The sequence below is a fragment of the Tauraco erythrolophus genome, chromosome 6 (assembly GCF_009769465.1).
Source record: "Tauraco erythrolophus isolate bTauEry1 chromosome 6, bTauEry1.pri, whole genome shotgun sequence".
Taxonomy (NCBI): Eukaryota; Metazoa; Chordata; class Aves; order Musophagiformes; family Musophagidae; genus Tauraco; species Tauraco erythrolophus.
In genome coordinates this window covers 55246449-55267697 of record NC_141470.1, presented here as the reverse complement: position 1 = coordinate 55267697, position 21249 = coordinate 55246449, and the positions used below count along the sequence as shown (strand labels likewise).

At 36.5% G+C, this 21249-nt stretch overlaps 1 protein-coding gene across 3 annotated transcripts in view; it reads left to right on the top strand.

Annotated features, from left to right (window-relative positions):
* Positions 1 to 21249, top strand: part of TRIP11 (thyroid hormone receptor interactor 11) — a 32698-nt gene continuing 11449 nt past the window's right edge. Inside the window, exons 1-13 of one of the 3 annotated variants that reach the window (XM_086612635.1) lie at positions 1 to 139; positions 2714 to 2790; positions 3920 to 4030; positions 5084 to 5359; positions 6213 to 6281; positions 6984 to 7149; positions 8873 to 9238; positions 9884 to 9924; positions 11764 to 11967; positions 13045 to 16074; positions 18936 to 19076; positions 19289 to 19482; positions 20885 to 21048. In XM_086612635.1, coding sequence (XP_086468761.1) covers positions 1 to 139; positions 2714 to 2790; positions 3920 to 4030; positions 5084 to 5359; positions 6213 to 6281; positions 6984 to 7149; positions 8873 to 9238; positions 9884 to 9924; positions 11764 to 11967; positions 13045 to 16074; positions 18936 to 19076; positions 19289 to 19482; positions 20885 to 21048 — 4978 coding nt within the window. Of the gene's footprint in view, positions 140 to 2713; positions 2791 to 3919; positions 4031 to 5083; positions 5360 to 6212; positions 6282 to 6983; positions 7150 to 8872; positions 9239 to 9883; positions 9925 to 11760; positions 11968 to 13044; positions 16075 to 18935; positions 19077 to 19288; positions 19483 to 20884; positions 21049 to 21249 lie in introns of all 3 variants that reach the window. The other 2 variants (XM_086612634.1, XM_086612636.1) reach the window with 2 other exon arrangements.

The following is a 21249-nucleotide window of genomic DNA, read 5'->3' as shown; positions in this document are numbered from 1 at the left end:
ATGGCGTCGTGGCTGGGCGGGCTGGGCTCGGGGCTGGGGCAGTCCCTGGGGCAGGTGGGCGGCAGCCTGTCTTCGCTCACCGGCCAGATCTCCAGCTTCACCAAGGACATCCTGCTGGAGGGCGCCGAGGAAGTGGGCGGTAAGGGGGGCTGAGGCGCCGGGCGGGGGGCATGTGGGGCGGCGGACGCTTGCCGGGGCTGTCTGTTCGCTGCGTGCCTGCTAGGGTAGCCCTGGAGTCGTGAGGTAGCCCGCCCGCCGGCCTCCGGTTGCCTCAGGGGGCGGCGGCGGCGGCGTCCCGCGCGGTCTGCGCCCGGCGGCCGGCCGCGGGGCGCCGGGCGGTCCCGCGGAAGCGCGGCTCGGTGCCTGTCGGGAGAGCTGCCGGCTTCGGTGCCGCTCCTGCGACCTCGGGATCTGCAGAAGGAACAAACGTATTCCCAAGCTATAATAGCAGAGGTAAACCTGTTCCGGGCGTAGTGTTGGGAAGTTTGGGAATTGCGTGAGGCATCGCGTTGATGACTGACGAAAGCACACAGCGCTCTCCCATTCTGTTTGCGTAGCTGACGTCAAACTCCGTTTGGTTAGCTGCTTTTGGGGTGGCTTCACAGAGCTGCGGAGTAGTCGTAGTACAGAGCATCCGCTGCCACTGGGGTGATCCAAGTCTGACGTGTCACACAGGCAAAGGTCCAGCGTTTCTGATGGTTTTGTTATTTCTGTTTCACTTGAGCCCAGAGAAACCTATCGAGTTCTACCATTCTCCTACAGCCAAGTGAATTTGGATTAGGATGATTTATATTTAAAACAGAAAGTCGAAACAAGAAATCCCAGACATCAGAATAAGATATTCAATAATGTAATAGTAAACTTATTCTAGACTATAGTTTTTTCTTTATGCTTTTAATAATGCGTTTTTGTTATGCGTTTTTGAGTAAAATTTTTTATTTTTCTAGTAAAGCAATTGTATAGCATGGTAATAAATGTCAATAGGCTAATACTACTAGTATTGTTTACCATCTTGAAGCTATAACTTCTGGAAACGAGCATTTTCAAAACAGTGTTAAGAGTAGCAACCACAAAGAACAGCTAAGACACCTAAATACTTGTGAGTATATAACGATGACTTATAAGATGACTAATACTCATCTTAACTGTGAAATTAATGTTTCATAGTTGTGAAGTTGCAAACGTTGTGGAAGTATTGTATAAATCTTGTTGGCAAGCTGATACTACTGAGCTCAAATGGATGGGGTTTTTTTGGTATATAGGTAAAATGCTTGGAAGAGAGAAATTTATTCTGATAACTGCAAAGTTATCTTTTTTTTCACTTTACTCAAAGACTTGCTTAGGATTTTTTTAAATTTCGAAATCTATATTAGTTTAGTTTGGAAACATATTTTACACTGCTAAACCATGCAGTCATCTAGTGTTTTTCAGGTATCACTAGTGTGTTTGTTTTGCCTTTCTAAAGGAAAAATAGATATTCCAATTCATGCATTTGTGCTTTAGTTTGTGCAAGTGATGTGGTAATGTTCAGTAGTTACTTCCAGGTGTACTTGACTGCTAGTGAACAACTGCTAGTGAACCACTAGCAGCATCTGTGTGACTAACCTTCAGAGTATAAAAATCTGGTTGCATCTAAGTCCTCTTCTGTAAAGACCTTTAAATACTACGTGGCCTAAAGAACACTTTTCAAGCAGTTCCTTACATTCCTTTTTTTTTAAATTTTCTTATGTTTCCCGATTTTTAATATTATCCCTTATATTTACAGCTTTCACTGCTATCTGAACTGAAGATGGTGTTTGTGGATTATAGACTTCAGCATCTTCAGTTTATTAGTTTTCATGGGTAGATAGTTGCCTCTGCAGCGCTTGAGCTGCATCAGTTTTAAACAGCACATAGGAAAAGATGAAAGGCAGTATTTACTTGAAAATTGTATTTATTTCAAATTCTGAAAAAATTGTCAAGGTTGCTTTATAGTCAATTCAGATGATTTCTCATTGATAAAAGCAAATATGGTATTTCTGCCTATGTCCCAGAAGTGGGACATGGGAGAAGTAAACATTGCCTGTTTGAGGAAGGTTGATTATTAACGGAAGAGTATCCGGGGACGGAATTATGTGCTTTTTGTACCATAGAAACTGGTATGGTAGATTGTGTCATCTTTGTAAATGAAAGTGAGTCCTATGGGGTTTTTGTGCCTCTGTTGGGGGAAAGAGTTGGTGTTTTGTTGTGTGAGTTATTTTGTGGGTTTTGTTGGGTTTGTTTGTTGTTTTTTTTTTCTGAAAATTTAGTCACTGTTGTGTGTATTTTATGGAACTAATTCTTGTTTTGAAACTTCACACGAAATTACTGAGAAACACACAACTGTTGTGTCAGGGGCAAAGTTCTAAATGAAAAACAGATTCACTGACACAAAATAGTCAAGTAAAAACTTTTCATTTCCCTTATTTTAAAGCTTAAATCCCTACTTTTCTGTTAGTTTTGTGATCTGAATTAAAGCCTAGATAAGAGAGAATTAAAATAGGTTTAGAGAATCTCTGGTCTGAAAAATAATTCTGACAGTGTTCTGATAAAAGCAGCTTTTGATATTTACCTAGGAATGAACACTGAAGCAGTCTAAAGTAAGATACTTACTAATGACTGTGGTCTTAACTGTCATCTACCTAACAAGTTTAAAAATAGATTAATAAACATGAATATTTTCACTTTCTTTCAGATGCAGCAACAGAACTCCATGTGTCCAACTCTAGACTCAGAGAAATAGAAAGTATTAATGCCGCACAAAAGTTTGAAGTAAGAAGTTTTTGAACGCTACTGTAATTAAAAGCAGTAAATAACATTTGTTTCTTGTAAAGGTGAAATACTACACTGAAATTGCTTGTCCTTGGGTAAATCTGGAAACAAGGGTGACAGTAGTGTTAGAATGTGGCTCTTTTTTTGGTGACAAACCACCATCACATTTAGAGAGACATGCTTGTTTTTTACAGTATGCACGTGGTGCAAGTTTTCATCTTTTGCTGACTGCTGCACTCTGCCACTGTTCCTGCCTATCATGTGGACTCGGACTGCAATAGACTTGGCTCTGAAATGCTTGCAAATGCAAAAGTCTTTTAAATTTTCTTAAATTTTAGCTGGTAAAGAGTTAAAATTGGTTTATAGTGTTTTATATATGACCATAAATAAAAGCAGATCTAGAATGCCTGGTTATGTTGAACAGCATGTCTTTTGCAGCAAGCTTCAAAGTACAGAGTGTGTGTGTTCCCTGATGCAGTTCTCTGTGTTGCCCTACTGCATGGTCATTTTGACAGAGCTACGGAGGCTTGTGCTCTTCCAAAACTGTTTAGAAATCCTATGTGCCCATTTGGAAAGTGACTTTGGGTACTTTTACAAAGGACTTGTTGGTCTTGTGACTTTATTTATGGCTGTGAAGCAACAACTTTCACGTATGCCTTCAGCCCTCTAGAGCATTGAGAAGTTCAGATAGTATTTTGGGGAAGTAACTCTTCCTGCTTGTCCTTTTTCTAGAGTCTTACCATCTGCTATTGGCCAATGTCAGAGAGAGAATACTTGACTGTATGGATATTAGCTCTGATTCATGCTTAGTGGTTGTTCTTAAATTCCACCTGTGGACCATGCTAAGATGTAAATTCAGCCTTGAAATTTTCTTGTTGTCATTTACCTCTGGTCACCACAAACTGTTTTCTGAACGTGAGGTAGCATCCATGTCATATAAAAATAGAAAGCTTGAACATGGATGTGATTTTTGGGCCCACACTTGGAAGTTACTGTTACTGTATGTTTTAAGGGAAATAACATGAGAAGTCAGTACAATTTAATTGGTTTCTTTACTGTTCAGCAGACTTAGGCTTTTCTGTTTTGGTAAGAAGTGTTTCAAATTTACCAACATTCTCATTTTTGCTAGAACGAGAGACTGAAAAAAGTTTGTAGTGATTTAGAAGAAAAGCATGAAGCAGCAGAGCTTCAAATAAAGCAGTTATCAATAGAGTACCGAAATCAGCTTCAACAGAAAGAGGTAGGATACGGAATATAATATTTGAGTAAGTATGTTCAATAATCTTATGTATTGTGCTCTATGAATGGAAGTATTGGTCACAGTTATGGTTTCTTGGTTTGTTAATGTCAACACTGAGACACATATTTAAGTGAATCATATAATTTAAACAGGACTGTCAGGAGATACATGAGACAAGAGAAAACTCTCCAGGAATGTCATGCGTGTATCAGAATTTCTGTTGTTACTGGAATCACTGTGAGAAAGGACACTTAAAACTGCTTTGTATTTCTGTTTCATTTATCTTTAAGGAAGGCAACAGGAGCAAATTCTCATTTGGAGCAGTTATATTGTCTGTGGATGTCATAATTATTTATTTTAAAGTGTACAATTATAGAGAACTAGCTTTCATAATTTGAGAAGTGTCCGTTTGTGATGGAAACATCAACTTTATGACCTATTTTGTAACAAGATTTCATAGCCTTTTAAATGAAGAAAGTTGCCAGTATGCCTAGAATTACACAAAAGGATTTTTATTTCTGCTTTATTTGTAAATGCCTGTGGGAGCTAGAGGAAGCAGAATTTTGAGATGTATAGAATTCTACTTATTAAACAATATCAGAGTTGTTATGAGAAAATTGCATGCAGCTGATTTCAGTTTATTGTAAATAGGTAAATTTTCAATACATTGAGTTGTTAAGTGTAAAAGAAATCAAATGTACTATAAAGAACCGAGGGAGCATCATATATTGCTTAATTTTCACATCTGAATACCCTGTTTAAACATCTTGCTGCAAAAATCAGCAAACAGTTTTACTTAACTGAAAACTGTTAAAACTTTTAGTATGTGTCCTTGTGTGAGGTGCTTTGTAAAACATCAGCTAAGACTGCTTTTCTCCATTAGGAGAGTGTTTGGGGTTTTCTTCCTCTTCTTTTTACTGAAAGTGACCAGTAATTTATGCTGGATGGGGGGGTGTTTGGTTGGTTCACCTTTCGTAAGGCCAGGAGGGGTAAAGTGGAGTGTATTTTGGTGGTGTTCTTTTTGAAACAATGCATTGTGTTCTGTATATTCAGGTGGAAATCAGCCATCTAAAAGCTAGACAGAACGCACTACAGGAACAACTGCAGAAGGTACAGACGGCTGCTCAGTCGGCACAGTTAGGAGCTGGTGTTTTGCCACCAGCTGCTGCATCAGCTTCCTATGTTCCAGTGGTCAGACATTCCTCAGGCTTTGAAGGAGATGACCTGGATTTTGGAGATATAATCTGGTCACAACGAGAAATAAACAAATTGTCCAATGAAGTTTCTAGGCTTGAATCTGAGGTTGACCACTGGAAGCAGATTGCACTGGTGAGTGGTTCCCTTTTATCTTACCCTCCCCTCGCTCCTCCACATTAGTGTTTTCACTGCATTTGGTGTTTTTTTGAAGTGAGTCTTTTGAAAGTCAATGCTGTACAGTTTCTAGAAGCAACATGGTTTGATGGAAAAGCTGAAACCTGATGATCTTTTAGTTATTCTCTTGCCGTCATGTGACTAGAGACACATTCAATGACTAACTTCCACATGCTTTTTCGTGATGCTTTTATGCATGATTTTTCAAGTTAGGAAAAGGGTTTCGTCAACATTCGCCTAGAATACTACTTCAGGGTTTCAATTTTGTGCAGACTTTAGAAAAAGACTTTTCCTCTTCCTGGCTGTGATGTTATTTATTCACAGCACAGTACTGTTCAAAACGATAGCTGAATACTTGCATACTGTTCTTACTTACTCTTCTCTCGGTCCTTGATGTGTCAGCTGTAATTTATGGTCTGCTGAGACAACAAAGGATATAATCTTTCAAGCTGTTGTTGATGTGAGTCATCATTTTTCAAGCTATAGCCTGATTTCAGAGGTATACTTTTCCCATGTGGAAATATTCAAGTAAAATTAAGCAACCCTGTTGTCTTATTCGGTGCAGTAACGCCCCCACCCCAAACTTCTACACATTTGCATGCAATAGTAAAAAAGATCCATAGAAAATTAAAATGTTTCCGTTAAAATGTCTTTTTTTGATCAAAGTTATTGTAGATTCGAATTTTGCTTCACATTAGCTTTGTTGTTTTCTACTTTTGAGTATCAACAGAGGAAGTGCTTCTGGGAAAAATGCATGTATTTATCACAATTTTCATGTGGATATGTGATTTTTTTTTTTTTTTTTCCTCAGTCTTCGAAAGTGCAAGGGACAAATGATGCTGAACAAAATGAAATATGCAAACTGCAAAATACTGTTAAGGTAGGATGACAACTTTGACAAACTAGTCTTCTCTTATGCTTTATTCTTGATGTTTTTGTGTATAGTCACATGACTTGTGACTGTAGTTAAAATATTTACAACAGTAGCACTGACATTTTAATCTATTGAAAACGTATGTGGGCGTGTAATTGTACTGCTGACTGAAACGTAGCTGTGCTGTATTTAAAAACAGTCAGTTATTCTGAGGAAGGGTATTTATATGATTTGATGATGGTACAGAAGCTTAAAAGTATTTGAGGCAGATCACTTTCAGAAGCTGTTGATGACTTATGGAATTGAAATTTAGATACCCAAAATAACTTCTCCCTTCTCAGAAGCATCTTCCCATTTTTCATTGAAGATGCAAAATACAGATTTGCATGTCATCCTTGGAAGTTACTAGAAATACGTCCCAGTGTATCCACTTCCTATGAAGAGTTGTAATCTCTCTGCGTTGGTTTAGTGTTTGCTGTTGTGTGGCGCATACTGTTTGTGTAAACATATTTTTAAAAGGAATGTCTTTTAACATGTTTTAAAAAACCCAAAACAACAAAAGCCAAGAAACTTGAACTCTTCTGTGAGAAATTCTCTAATAAATCCTTCAATTTTACTAGGGAAAACTTTTTTCTTTCTTTTGTATTTTTTCTTTCTTAAGCTTCCGTACTGTATTTTACCATTCTGTTTCTCTGATGATGTTTTTAGGAGCTCAAACAGAGTTTAAGTCAAGAAATAGATGAACACCAACATGAACTTTCAGTGTTGCAGGACGCCCACAGGCAAAAGCTCATAGAGATAAGTCGTCGACACCGAGAAGAGCTGAGTGAATACGAAGAGCGAATCGAAGAACTTGAGAATCAGTTACAGCAAGGTATTTATTACCATGTGCTTTCTTTTTTATTTAGTGTACAGTGAATCTGGGTTGAAGCATCAAATATGTCTGTAACAGTGCAACAGATATCAAATACATGATGTTCAGGAATTTGGATTTCAGCTTTAGTTCAGATTCATGTTTAAGACGTGTGCATGCCTTACTTTCACTGTGGTTGGCTGGAACACTGGAATGATAGCATTTCACCTTCTGGCACATATCAGTCGAGAGGGTCGTTTTCTATGCTTATCAAATGTAGTGCTCTAAATTCTACACTTCCTGTTTTTTTTAAACTAAGACTGAATATAGGTGTGGAGAAGATATACAAAGTTGAAGATGAGAAAATCTCAGCACAAAAATAATTTTGGTGAGAAGTACTGTGTGCCAATTGGGTTGCTTGACAAAAGCTCAAAGATTGCCATAAGAATCATGCCTAGCAGTGACGTGACGAGATTGTAGGAGAAACTCAGTAGTTCTCACAAGGAGCTTTTTGTTGTCTTGTAGATATTTCACATTCTATAAAAATATTCATATCAGTTAGATTTCTTTTAGGGGCTTCTTTGCACAAATATGTAAGATTTGCCTGTAAACCTCTTATTTTATTATCTATTAAAACTCTGACTTTCAAAGAATGTATACTCTCCTTTTGGAAAGAGTATATTTCCTTATACTTTCCTTATAATATTTCCTTATTCTTGGAAATAAGGGAAATATTTTCACAATCTCTTTATTTCTAAGCTAGTATTGATAGGGAATTTATTTCTTAAAATCATATGCCTGTGAAGATGCAATCTGTCTTTTACTGCATGTCCTGTATATATACTTCACATACGTATACCAGCAGATCTGATTTAATGAAGTCAAAGGCAGGACACTTGTATCTTTTGCATTACAAGTTATCTGTAAAAATAAATACTGCTCACAACTTTTGAAGAATTAGAGTATTTTATATTTTAATTTTGTTGGTTCCGTTTGACAACGTAATACAGACTAGGGCAGAGGGAAATGTTTGAGCTTACACTGAAATGAATTCACAAGCAGCGTGCTTTCATTTAACTTTTATTTCTGTACGTTTTTGATTGTGCCTTTTTATTCTTTTTAGTTTACCTGGAAATTACATTGCAGGGATTGTACAGAGCTATGAATGTCATGATAGTACGGTTGATCTATAAAATCATCAATTCTGAAAAACAAGATCTTTAGGTGAAAAACTTTGTGCATCATTTAGCAAATGATGTACCAATTTGTAGTAAATTATTCTCTATAATAACCATTCAGCAAACCTTTGAAATGTAGTTAATTAAATTATAAACAGGGATTTTGCATCAGGCTGAATCAGATGGGGTTTGATAAATTATTCTTAGAAAATTGAGAGACTCTAAATCCTGATAAATTAGGTTCTGTCATCTCCCCACCAAGAGAGATGGGAGTCAAGTGTATTTTAGTTAAATTGTGAACAATGTGTGTCTTGTAACACCTTTTAAAATTACTTCTTGCCAGGGATGTGTAAGAATTTGAAAAGCTGCTTATCAAATCAGCAATATATATAGCATGGCTTCAAATATTAATTCTATTTAAGTACGCTTTCTATTGATGATGGTCATGTCTTCCGTTTAGACTGTCTCCTTCTGTCAGGAGAAGGCCTGGAAAAAGAGACTCTGAAGCAAAAGATCCAAAGTGCCAGTTTTGGTTAATATTGCAAACAATCTTTTTTGCTTTTTAGATGGTGTGAGCACTGATGCCATGGATAACTCTAAAGTTAGTGAACAGAAGAGAAATGCTCAGAGTCTAGAAGGAGGAAAAGTAGAAGAGTTGAAGGTTGTAAAGGACTTAGAGGATGAAATAAGAAAATTAAATTGTGAATTATCTTCTGCCAAAGAAGAAAACAAAATTCTTCTGGAAGAGCAAGAATTGGCAAAGGTAGAAAAAATCCAAATAACGCAAGAATATGAAAATCTTAAATCTGACTTCAGTATGCTTCAAAGTTCTGTTGCAGAGCAAGGTGCTCTCCTGAAAGAGCAGGAGAAGATGCTCCAATCAAAGACATCACTACCAGAAGATGTTGTCAGACTACAGCAAGCACTGTTAGGTACAATGATGATTATTATTTAATCATTATTTTTTTATTTAACAATAGATCTTCACAGGTTTTCAGTGCTCAGAATTTATTTTAAGAATTTGGAACTGAATATGAGAATATGTAACTTTTAAAAGTTGCTGCTTTAGAAAAGGGTTGTCCATTGAGGTAAAGTTAAGTAGAAAAGGAGGCAGAATTAGCGTGATTATTGTAGAGATTTTTGATTAGGTGAGTAATCATGTCTGCCAGGTGAGTAATCATGTCTTCTTTCTTTCTGTAAAAGTAAGTAAACCTCAACAGAAGTTGTTTGTTTAAATTCTTTTTGTGTCAAGGCAGTCTTCTGTTGCTAGTATCTTCTTAAAGAAATACTGAAACATATCTGTTTAAGAAGTGTAAAATCTTTTAATATTGCATAACTGATACGCTGTAGTACCAAAGTCCTCCTAATGTGGTCTCAGTTGTAAAAGTAATGCTCTAGTGGTGGTGATTGATGGTAGAATTGAATCTTTTATAGCACTGATGCTCATCATCACAAAATACTGTGAAACTTCTTCTGAGTGATAGAGTTCAGTTGTGGCGAGGTGGGAGAATTATTTATTTTTATTGTTGTTTGGGAAGTAGTAAAATTATCTTTTTTGTTGTTGTTTTCCTGTATAGAAGCAGAAAATGAAATAGCAAGACTTTCAAGTTTAAATCAGGTAAAGCAATTTCTAAATTAAGCCAATAAAAAAGTTCATAACAATAGTGACTGATGGAAAACAAATGGTCTGGCACTATACATTTTTTAGAGCATTCACACTTCCACTTTGTAATCAAAGAAATAATTGTAGATTAGTTCTATAATTACATGTAGAATTGATAGAAATGGTACGTTTTGACTTGGGAAACTCCACAACGTACTCTGTTCAAGAAAACTAGTGGAGTTCCACCTATTCCGTTGCTACTTAGGCTGCTGTAACATACGTTTTTAAAGTATTAATAGTACATTCTGTCAAATTTGTCATTTTTCCCCTCTTCTACTTCGGCATGTTTCAGTTTTGACACTGTTATCAGTTATAAAGTGTTTCTCTTCTTCCATGTAGTACTCTAAATAATACTACATTCCACCTGTTGTGGGTTAGGCCGCTCCAGCAACCAAACCCTACCCCCCCCCGCCACCCCAGTCGTTCACTCACCCTCCCCCAGCCCCAGGGATGAGGGAGAGAATTAAAGGATAAATGGGAAACCCGTGGGTTGAGATAAGAACAATTTAATACAGATGATTTAATACACAGGGTAGATGCTCACCACCCCCTCGTATGTGAAGCCCGTCTCGTCCTGAAGCTGCAATCCCAGACGAACGCGAGGCCCCGAAATAGAGAGGGGGAGAGAGAGAGAGAGAGAGTGCTCCGAGAGTGGGAGTACTGGGAGAGAGAGGGGGGAGAAAAAGCAATAGAGTGAAAACGCAGCAAGCGCAAAAGAGCAGAAGCGGCGAAAGAGCCAAAGTGCAAAAAAAGCCCTTCTGTCCGGCTGACCCTCACTTTTATACTGGGCATGACGCTGCATGATATGGAATACTAATTGGCCAGTTTGGCCCTCAATCTTAAGTTCCACCACAAATCACAAGGGGAATCATGGCCCCCTTGTCCCGGCTATGCTCCCCCCTTATCCCGCTGTGCTTCTGCACTTCGGCCAGGACATGGCACACTGAAAAGTCCTTGGCCAACTACAAACATCAGCTTGCTATCAACATTCTTCTCAGAGCGAGCCTCTGAGTAAAACCAAAACACGGAGCTCTTCTAGCTGCTAAAAAGAAGAGCTAACTCTGTCCCAGCTAAAACCAGGACACCACCTTACTGATGAAGTTAAGCAGTGGAACATACAGTTTCTCTAGAACACAACTTTAGTTTTTGGCAAAGTTGACTTAATCCTTTATAAACTCAGGCGTGAGAGGTTTGATTTCGATTACTTCGTAGCCAGTAGTATTTTTCAACTGAGGTCTTCTGTGTTTTGCTTACATTCAAGAGTTTCCATGATGGTTTTTCTTCACGATATTGTTGAGATGTCCTTATTTAAAACTTGCTATCTCACTGGGCAGCATGCTACATGTTTATGATATTTCTTGGAGATGTAATAGTCTATTTTAGCTGTGGATCCATATCTCAGAGGTGGATATAACTTTGCTTGTCAGACCATGGCTTTTTGTGCAGAAGGTTCTAAACTGCACTCCTGAACTTAGTGATGAGAAAATAAATGTGTATGTATGAATGGTAGAGTTGAATACTTCACAATGAAGAATTTTTAACTGGGATAATAGTCCTGTAGGCTTGGAGATGCTAACATTAGAATCATAGAATCATAGAATGGTTAGGGCTGGAAGGGACCTTCAAAGGTCATCTAGTCCAACCCCCCTGCAAGGAACAGGGATAAACATTAAAATGTATGCTTTGCTTTTACTTGTTGAGGGGGCAAAAAGAAACCATTTCAAATCTAGACTTTGTATTACTGAAATTTATAAACTGTTTAGTATTTAGAATATTTTTTTTTAACTTAAGGAGAGACTTGAGAAGGACCTGACAAGTGCACAACATAAAAATGAGAAAATTCTTCCTGCGTATACTGAGGATCAGAATTCAGAATTAAGTCAGTTAAGACAAGATTTGGAAAGGAAAGAACATGAATTAAATGAAAGTATTGCTGAAAGAGAAGCATTAATAGCGGACTTGGAAGAACTAGACAAGCAGAATCAAGAAGCTACTCAGGTAATAAATAATTACAACTAATTATTGAACTGCTAAAATAAATGTTTAGATTTGTGTACATGTGTGTTTATCTTTTAAGTTGATCTTTGAACATAGATAGCAGAGAAATACAAGTTATCAAAAATAGCATTGGGCCAATGTTTCTCCATATCTACCATTTAAATGTGAAATTCTGAAGTGGAAGAAACACACTTGTTATGGACAAGGAAATGAAATGGCATGCCAGCTATCTGTAAGCGATTATATTTTCTGAAGTCCAGTTAAATACGACTTGATTTTTTCCTAGTAAGACACTTGACGTTTTTTATCCTGCTGGTATTTTGACCTTTGTTTCGTGACAGTAGGCATAACATGAATGTTTTTTAAAACTTCTTTTCTTTTCCTTTCATTATTTTTAATTATGTTCAGTAAATAAGTTACTTTATTACAAGTTCTTCATAATTCGAGCATTTGTGGAGGGAAAAGTGTCACCGATTATATGTAATAAAAATAGAATGATACATTTTTGTCACTGTTCTGATATATTTGACCTGTAAACATATATTTGCAAACCATGTGTTTTCAATATTGGTTTACTTTATGGAATTGAACATTTAAAGTGTTTTCCTATGAAATGAATCTCAGTGAGTATGTTTGAAAAATAAACTTAAACAAGAAATTGAAAACAAAATATACAGATGTGCATTCACTTCTGTGTTTTCTTACTTTAAATTTAGTACCTTCCTGTTTTTAAGTAATGGGTGTTTGCTGCATACCCATTCCAACTGCCCTGACAAATTCTGACAGTTCTTTTTCTTAGGTAGTTCTCTTTTTATTCCTTGATTTAAGTAGTTAGACTTCTTTAGAAAGAGATGGTGTTCTTGTTTGTAGTGAAATGTAATCTATCCCAATTTAATATTTGGTTTTCATTAATTTAATATTGACTTGTTGATACTGCTTGCCAACTTAATGTTGGCAACTAGGAAATGTTTTTGTTTGCTCTTGATTACTTTTTTTATTATTCAGAGGATAAAAATGAATAAAATGCATAGTTTGGCTGGTTCTCTCCTAATGAATTCTTGTTTGTATTCATTTCAGCATATGATTACACTGAAAGAGCAGCTGTCAAAACAACACACAGAAACTGAAAGTATAATCAAACAGCTGAAATTTGACATAGATTTTGAAAGAAAGAAAGTATCAGAATTAGAAATTGAAAAGATGGAAACTATTAAGGAGTTAGATAGTCAGAAAGAAAAACTAACCCAGTGTTCATATACACTTAACGATTTGCATATAAGTAAGCAGCAGCTTCAAGATAATATTAAAGATCTTCAGGAACAATTAAGGAAATCCCAGGACTCTAATTTGCATAATAAAAAAGAAATTGGAGAATTGCAACAGAGACTAAAAGAAAAAGAGGAGGAACTTTCTGTATCCTTGAGCACGTTAAAAGAAAAAAATAATCAGGAATCTAGCTACACTTGTCAAGATCTGATTCTGAAAGAAAGAGAAGTAGAAATTGCAAAACTACAGAATGACATTTCAGAAAATAGACAACTAAATGAAGACTTAGAGAAATCTCTGTCTGATCTCAGAACAGAAAATGGAAAGCTGATAGCAACCATTGAAGAACTAAAACAAGAATTAAGTGATGCTGTTGCTGAGAAAAAGAAAGTTTACTTGGAAAAAGACAGTGTTGTGGAGGCTTTGAAAATGGAAAAAAGGCAATTAGAGACCGAATTAAGCCAGACAGAAAAGAGGCTTTTGGAACAAGCACATAAGTATAAGCAAACTATTGAGGAATTATCAAATGCACGTAGTATGGATACCACTGCTTTGCAGCTTGAACATGAGCGCCTAGTTAAACTAAATCAAGAGAAAGACTTCAAGATTGCTGAACTTAAAAGGAGCATTGAGCAGATGGAAATTGACCATCAAGAAACAAAAGAGATGTTGACTACTAGCTTAGGAGGACAAAAGCAGTTGACAGAACTCATAAAAGAAAAAGAGATATTTATTGAAAAATTTAAAAATCAAGCCTTACAGGTGAAGCAAGAACTTGAGGAATATATGAGAGTTTCAAAAACGCAGGATGTCTTAAAACAGAACTTGGAGGAAAAAGACAGAAGTCTTGCAGTAATGAAGGAAGAAAATAATCATTTGAAAGAAGAAATTGAACGCCTTAAAGATCAGCAAAGTAGATCTACGCCCGTGGTTGAGCCTAAAACTCTAGATATAATTATTGAACTTGAAAGTGAGGTAACGCAGTTAAAAGTGATAAAGAGTAATCTTGAAGAAGAAATAGAAGTTCACAAAAAAACAATAGAAGATCAGAATCAAACAACAGCGCAACTTCAGCAGTCTTTGCAGGAGCAAAGAAAGGAAATAGATGAGTCTAAATTTCAGTGTGAGCAAATGAATGTTACACATGAAAGACTTTCTTTAGAGAAAGATGAGGAAATTAAAAATTTGCAGAAAACAATTGAACAGATTAAAACTCAACTGCACAAAGAGAGACAGATTATTCAGACTGATTCCTCTGATCTTTTTCAGGAAACCAAAGTTCAAACTCTTAATAGAGAAAACGGAAATGAAAAACATGACTTATCTAAAGCTGAAATTCAAAGACTGGTAAAAGGTATCAAAGAAAGAGAGATGGAGATTAAGCTTCTGAATGAAAAGAACGTTTCCCTAAGTCAGCAAATTGATCAGTTGTCTAAGGATGAAGTTGGCAAACTTACTCGGATCATTCAAGAGAAGGATTTAGAAATACAAGCTCTCAATGCTAGAGTTTCCTCAGCTTCCTACAGGCAGGATGTTCTTTGTCTTCAGCAGCAGCTGCAAGCTTATCTTAGGGAAAGAGAACAAGTACTAGCAGTTCTAAGTGAAAAGACAAGAGAAAACAGTCAGTTAAAAACAGAGTATCGTAATATCATGGATATGGTCGCTGCTAAAGAAGCAGCTTTGGTAAGGTTGCAAGAGGAGAATCAGAAGTTATGTAATCGATCTGAAAACAGCAGTCAAGACATGTCTAGAGAAACTATTCAGAATTTATCCCGTATCATTCGAGAGAAAGATATTGAAATAGATGCTCTAAGTCAAAAATGCCAAACCTTATTAACTGTCTTGCAGACATCCAGTACAGGTACTGATAATGGGTCAGGTGGTGTTAACAGTAACCAGTTTGAGAAACTTCTACAAGAGCGTGATAAACTAAAACAGCAAGTAAAGAAGATGGAAGAGTGGAAGCAACAGGTAATAACCACAGTTCAGAACATGCAGCATGAGTCAGCTCACCTCCAGGAAGAGTTACACAAGCTTCAGGCACAAATTTCGGTTGAAAGCGATAGTAATTTCAAGTTGCAGGTAGACTACAATGGCTTGATTCAGAGTTACGAACAGAATGAGAAAAAGCTGAAAAGTTTTAGTCAGGAATTAGCCCAAGTTCAACACAGCATAGGACAGCTTCATAACACCAAAGATCTTCTCCTCAGTAAACTTGATTTGGTAACACCATCTGTGGCAACATCTTCCACCGTTTCACAGCTTTCAGGTGTTCAATACAGTGCTCCTGAAGTACTCAGTGATGAGTTTAAACTCCTTCAAAAGGAGTTGGAACAACTGAAAAAAAAGTTGCAAGAAAAAGATTCAACTATTAGGACTCTTCAGGAAAACAATCAACGATTATCTGATTCTGTGGCTGCAGCATCAGAGATTGAAAGAAAGAGTCAAGAAGGGACTGAGTCAGAGATGAGGCAGATCAAAGAAAAACATGATGTCTTACAGAAATCACTTAGGGAAAAAGACATATTAATTAAATCTAAAAGTGATCAGTTACTTTCTGTGAGTGAAAATCTTAGTAACAAAGAAAATGAAAATGAACTTTTGAAGCAAGCTGTGACTAATCTTAAAGAAAGAAATTTAATTTTAGAAATGGATATTCGAAAACTGAAAGAAGAAAATGAAAAAATAGTTGCAAGGTGTAGGGAAAAAGAAACAGAATTCCGGGCACTTCAGGAGACTAATATGCAATTTTCAATGATGCTGAAAGAAAAAGAGTTTGAGTCTCACTCAATGAAGGAGAAAGCTCTTGCTTTTGAGAAGCTGTTGAAAGAAAAAGAACAGGTATGTGCATTCATATTTATGAATATCTTTTAAAATTAGTCACATGGTAATGCATTTTTGTGTGTATGTAGCCATCAAGTGTTTGCCTGAAATCCATTTGTGACTCCTTTCTGCATTGCACTACAACAAAAACCCTCTCCCTGCAAAGTTAAGAAACTGAAAGTCAGCAGGCAAGTGGTTTACAGTGTTATCTGTTAATTGTGCAGCCATAAACTAGATTTTTTCATTTATTTGGAAATTGCTCGTTTACTGATCCGGCTGCTTAATATTTTGCTTTGACCTTGTTGTTCATTAAGTGCACTATGTTATTTTTGGTTTCTGCAGAGTTGGCCAGCAGGACTGATTTTCCAATATGATTTCCTCTAGTGTTTGTCATTACAATGTTGATGCTTCACAACATCCCTGTGAGATGAATGGCTTTATGTATCTTTCTTTTACGGCTGGAGAAACTCCACTGGGGGAGGGGAAAAAAAAAGGATTAGACAAGCTAAATTAATGATTTCTTCTCTACAATTTGACATATGGGAAAATTGATACTTTTTTCAAAGCACATGTTCAGAGAAAAGTTGCAGTGGATTTTTAGTTATTGCATAATGTAATTTCAGGAATAATCTTTTTAAGAGCAAAGAATTCTGTGACATTGTTGATACACAGGTCAACAGCTTGTTGTATGAACTGCTGCTGCTGGGTTAGCAAGGTAATGTGTGAATTGCCATTTCTCTTTGAGAAATAGGTGTTAAGTACAGTGCAAAAGTCTTCCTGTAGTTTTGACAAACACTTGACAACAGAACTCCAGGATGTAGATATTTTTGTTTTACTTTGTAGGCTCTGAAAGTGAATATGTCCTAGTGGGCAGTCTTTTCTGGTAATTAATTCCAAACAGATAATTTTATTTCTTTCCACTGTACTGTCCAGGTCCCCGTTCTCTTCATCTTGGTGGTTCTGATCACCATTCTCCAATCTTCTCTTACGTTTGTCCCCCTCCATGCATGCTATTCTTATTCTCCCCGTTGCCTTTAGCATCTTTTTTCATTTTCAAAAGTTAAGAGCATTGCCCACTATCACAGAATGGTATTTATGCAAACCTTTCTTAAGTAACTCGGCATTATTTTTTTTTCCCTGCTATAATCATAATAAAAAACTTCATAGAAAGGGTTGGGTTGGAATGGACCTCAAAGATCATCTTAATTCCAACCTCCCTGCCATGGGCAGGGACACCTTTCACTACATCAGATTGCTCAAAGCCTCATCCAACCTGTCCTTGAACACTTCCAGGAACAGGACATCCACAACTTCTCTGGGCAACCTGTTTCAGTGTCTCACCACCCTCACATTTCTTTGAAGCATTTTCAAACTAGCAACTAAATCTGCAATGTAATGTGATTGGAAAAGCAAAATACAAATTACATATAACATCTATGTCTTTTATCATTTGGAAATCTCAACTTTGACATAATGTATGTGAAAAACTAGGATTTTTTTTTTTTTTGAGAAGTTTGATTTAGGACAGATGTTTAGCTCTGCTCATAGAACAGGATAGGGAAACCTCTACTAAAGAAATACTATAGAATTACAGTGAGAAGTTTTATTGTCTTCAAGTACAATTACATTGTGAAAAAATAGCTTTGAATTGCCATTGGGGCTTATGTCCATCAGTCTTGCCTGTATAAAATACCCTAATACTTTATGAATTCATGCTGTCACAGTTTTTTGTTTTTTGTTTTTTTTTTTGTTCTAACTCCTGGAAATCTGCATTGTCTGGCTAGGTTCTCTGTGTTGTGTGTCCTTGGCCTACGTACTTCCACTCACTGATATCTTAGGCTTTCAGTTTAACGGGCATGGAACATTTGTCTGGGCATTTTTCTTGCACAAATCTGAGAAGTTCCTGTTACATGCTTTGTGTTTGCCATGGAGAATTAGAGAAAAGAGTATTCAAACAGTTTGTATTTTGCGTGCATGTCAGAAGATAACACGACATAAAAAGAGAAGGTTTGCCTGCAAGTTTATGATTCTGCTACAGAACAAATTTTACTATATTTAGTTTGATTAATGAAAACAAATAATTGAAGCTTATAAGTGATGAAAACAAAGGTTGGGTTACTTTTACCCAACATATTGAATAAAAGTAACTGCTTTCAAAACAACGTATGAGACAAAAGGTAAAGAGCATGCCGAAAAGGTTCAAATAGCTGAAAATGCATTCATGTATACATGCGAGTTCTGTGTAACGGACATACTGTGTCACTCCTTTATATGCTGATGTAAAGTTGTAGTAAATTGCATGTAAGTAGGAACATTATTCATTGCAATTTGACATCTGAAAACGGGATGGACGTTGCTGTGGTTCATTGAAGGCTAATCTTTGGGAGTGAGGTCACCTTATGATTTCTTTTTAAAGATTTCTTCATGTGTTTAGTCTTCTGAAGTTCAGACAAGTTGACCTCCTTAGGCTGATGGTTTACATGTACATGGCCTAATAAATAGGTATCAGAGAAAATAGATTCCAAACACTGCGGGAAAAGTGACATTTTCAAGTATGCAAATGTCTGAGACAGTATGTACATAATACATGTCTTTCCTCAGAAGGTAGGTAGGTAGGTACCTGTTTGCTCACGGCATTTGAAACAATGCATCTGTGTAGTGTCTTTTAGCTGTAACTTCTACGTTGTCTTGCAACATGTGAGTGAAATCACTTCAAAATAATATTTTCCCTGAATGTTTTTCTATGCTGCAGGGCCATGGGTGTCCTGCCCTTTTTCTTGTTATGTCAGTATTGTCTTTACGCTCTTCTGGGCAAATACTGTGTCTCCTTTGGTAAAACTATTTGCCGCGTTTGAAATGCTTGTTTGTGTCTTCAACAGGGCAAGACAGGAGAATTGAATCAACTGTTAAATGAAGTTAAATCAATGCAGGAAAAGGCTGTTACTTTTCAGCAAGAGAGAGACCAAGTCATGGTAGCACTGAAACAGAAGCAAATGGAGAGCAGTGCCCTGCAGAGTGAGGTACACTACCAAATAGTTTACAGTTGCAAGAAATAAAAGAATAAGTAATTGCATCTGTAATATTTTCTGGATTATTTTTGTTAGGAGTCACTTGTTAAAAGGATTTAAAATAGATACAAGTGCAGTGTGCTTCAATGGACGTGTTTTGTGTTTGCTTAAATTATTTTTGTGAAAGGTGATAGTATGAGCAACTTAAGATATGTTCTACACAGATACAGCATTTGCGTGACAAAGAGCAGCGCCTGAATCAGGAACTGGAGAGATTACGTAATCACCTTTTAGAAATGGAAGACTCCTACACACGAGAAGCTTTAGCTGCAGAAGACAGAGAGGTCAAGCTAAGAAAGAAAGTTCTGGGTTTGGAAGAAAAGCTTGTGTCCTCATCTACAGCAGTGGAGAATGCCAGGTAATCTTTTAATTTATACAGCAGTGGCATTGGCTATAGATGTCACAGGTAGCTAGACTGGTACTGATGGCTTTATTTTACTGAATTACCGTTCTATGACATGCTAAACACTTGAGAAAACAAAAAGATATGAACTTTTGTTACTCTAAATCACGAAGGTGATTTGAAATCTACTTGGCTACTGTTGAGAACTTAAGAAGGTATTTGTCGTTTTAGTAGCAACTATTGAAATCTCACATCTTTGACAGTGCTTAGAACTAGAAGCAACAAAAAATCCTTCAACTCATCAACATAGTTGTCTGTCAAGTCAAAAAAGATGGACTTAACTTACTTTTAAGTCAAGGCTTCATTCAGTTTGAAAGAATCTTGTTTTATACACTGTATATATATGTGAAGAGAGATGCATTGAAGTCCTCATGGGTAGCAGAATCTGGGAGGCTAGAGCCTATTTGGGTTTTTTTATTTATTTGCTGTAATCACATTTTTCATCCAGAACAAGGAAAACTCAAGTATTAAAATTACTCAGTGCCTATCTTGACTGCTTTAATACTGTTTTATTTAAAGGAATGTCGATTACTTTGGGCAAAAGAATTCTTTTCATCTTTTACAGTTGTCTAAATGAACAAGTATTTTAATAAAATGTATATAGCTGCAGTCTTTCTTTTTTTCTTTAAGTGCCAAAGATGGATTCTGCTCTTAATGTTCTCAGGAAAGAGCTTTCTGAATTGAGAGGAATTTGTTATGAAAAGCTGTGGAGAAAGTGGAAGAGTTAGGAGAAGGTTTTGTAAAAACCGTTCATCAGAATGTTTCTTAGTTCTTCATCAAACTTGTCAAATACCTTTCAAGAAATACTGCCTGTTTCCCCCCTGATATGCCCTCTTTAAAAAGACCGGCATAGGAGTAAATCAGGTTCATAATATTTTTGCATAATGGGAAGCTAAATGGGGCGTTCAGTGGTCAGTATGGGGCAAGATATACCAAGTTCTTGGAGACTGACTTTAAAAGTAAAAATTGGTAGAAAGACCTATTGACTCATGCAGTAATTTGAAGTAGACAATTAGCAAGATATGGATTCTTTCTTTGGTAAAGATAACTGTTACAATAATGAACAACAAAGGTGACTTTTTTTCTTTTGCTTGCTAATACGCCTCAAACAAAAGTAGTTTTTTGGGTTCTTGTGACTGCCAAAATTTTATTACTAAACTTATTTAAAATCTGTTGTTAGGTTGTTTTTTTGTTGGCTCTTTTTTTTTTTTTAAGAGGAAGCAGAAAAAAAAAATTACCTTCATTTTTATAAATTGAGCTGAAAAATTAAAGGTAGGCTGGTTTTGCTGGGATTTTATTTTCTCTGTGATGACTTCTGTTATTGTCTTCATAAATAATGTATTTTATTTTCATCAAGTCATCAAGCTAGTCTGCAAGTTGAATCTTTGCAAGAGCAATTAAACTTGGTTTCCAAGCAGAGAGATGAAACTGTGCTACAGCTCACCATCTCACAGGACCAAGTGAAGCAGTATGCGTTGTCACTGGCCAACCTGCAGATGGTACTAGAGCAATTCCAACAGGGTAAGTTCTGTCAAGAAATAGCAAAGATTGCAACGAGTGTCTTTCAGCTGGGATAGTTACCATATTTTGATGCTTTCTAAATACTAGTTACCTGGTTTCCTTTTTGATAGCTTGAATTTCAGAATCTGTTATCTTTTAAAAAAACTTATAAATACAATTCTGGCCCTGTGAAAACTGATGGTCAGTATTGCATTTATGAAA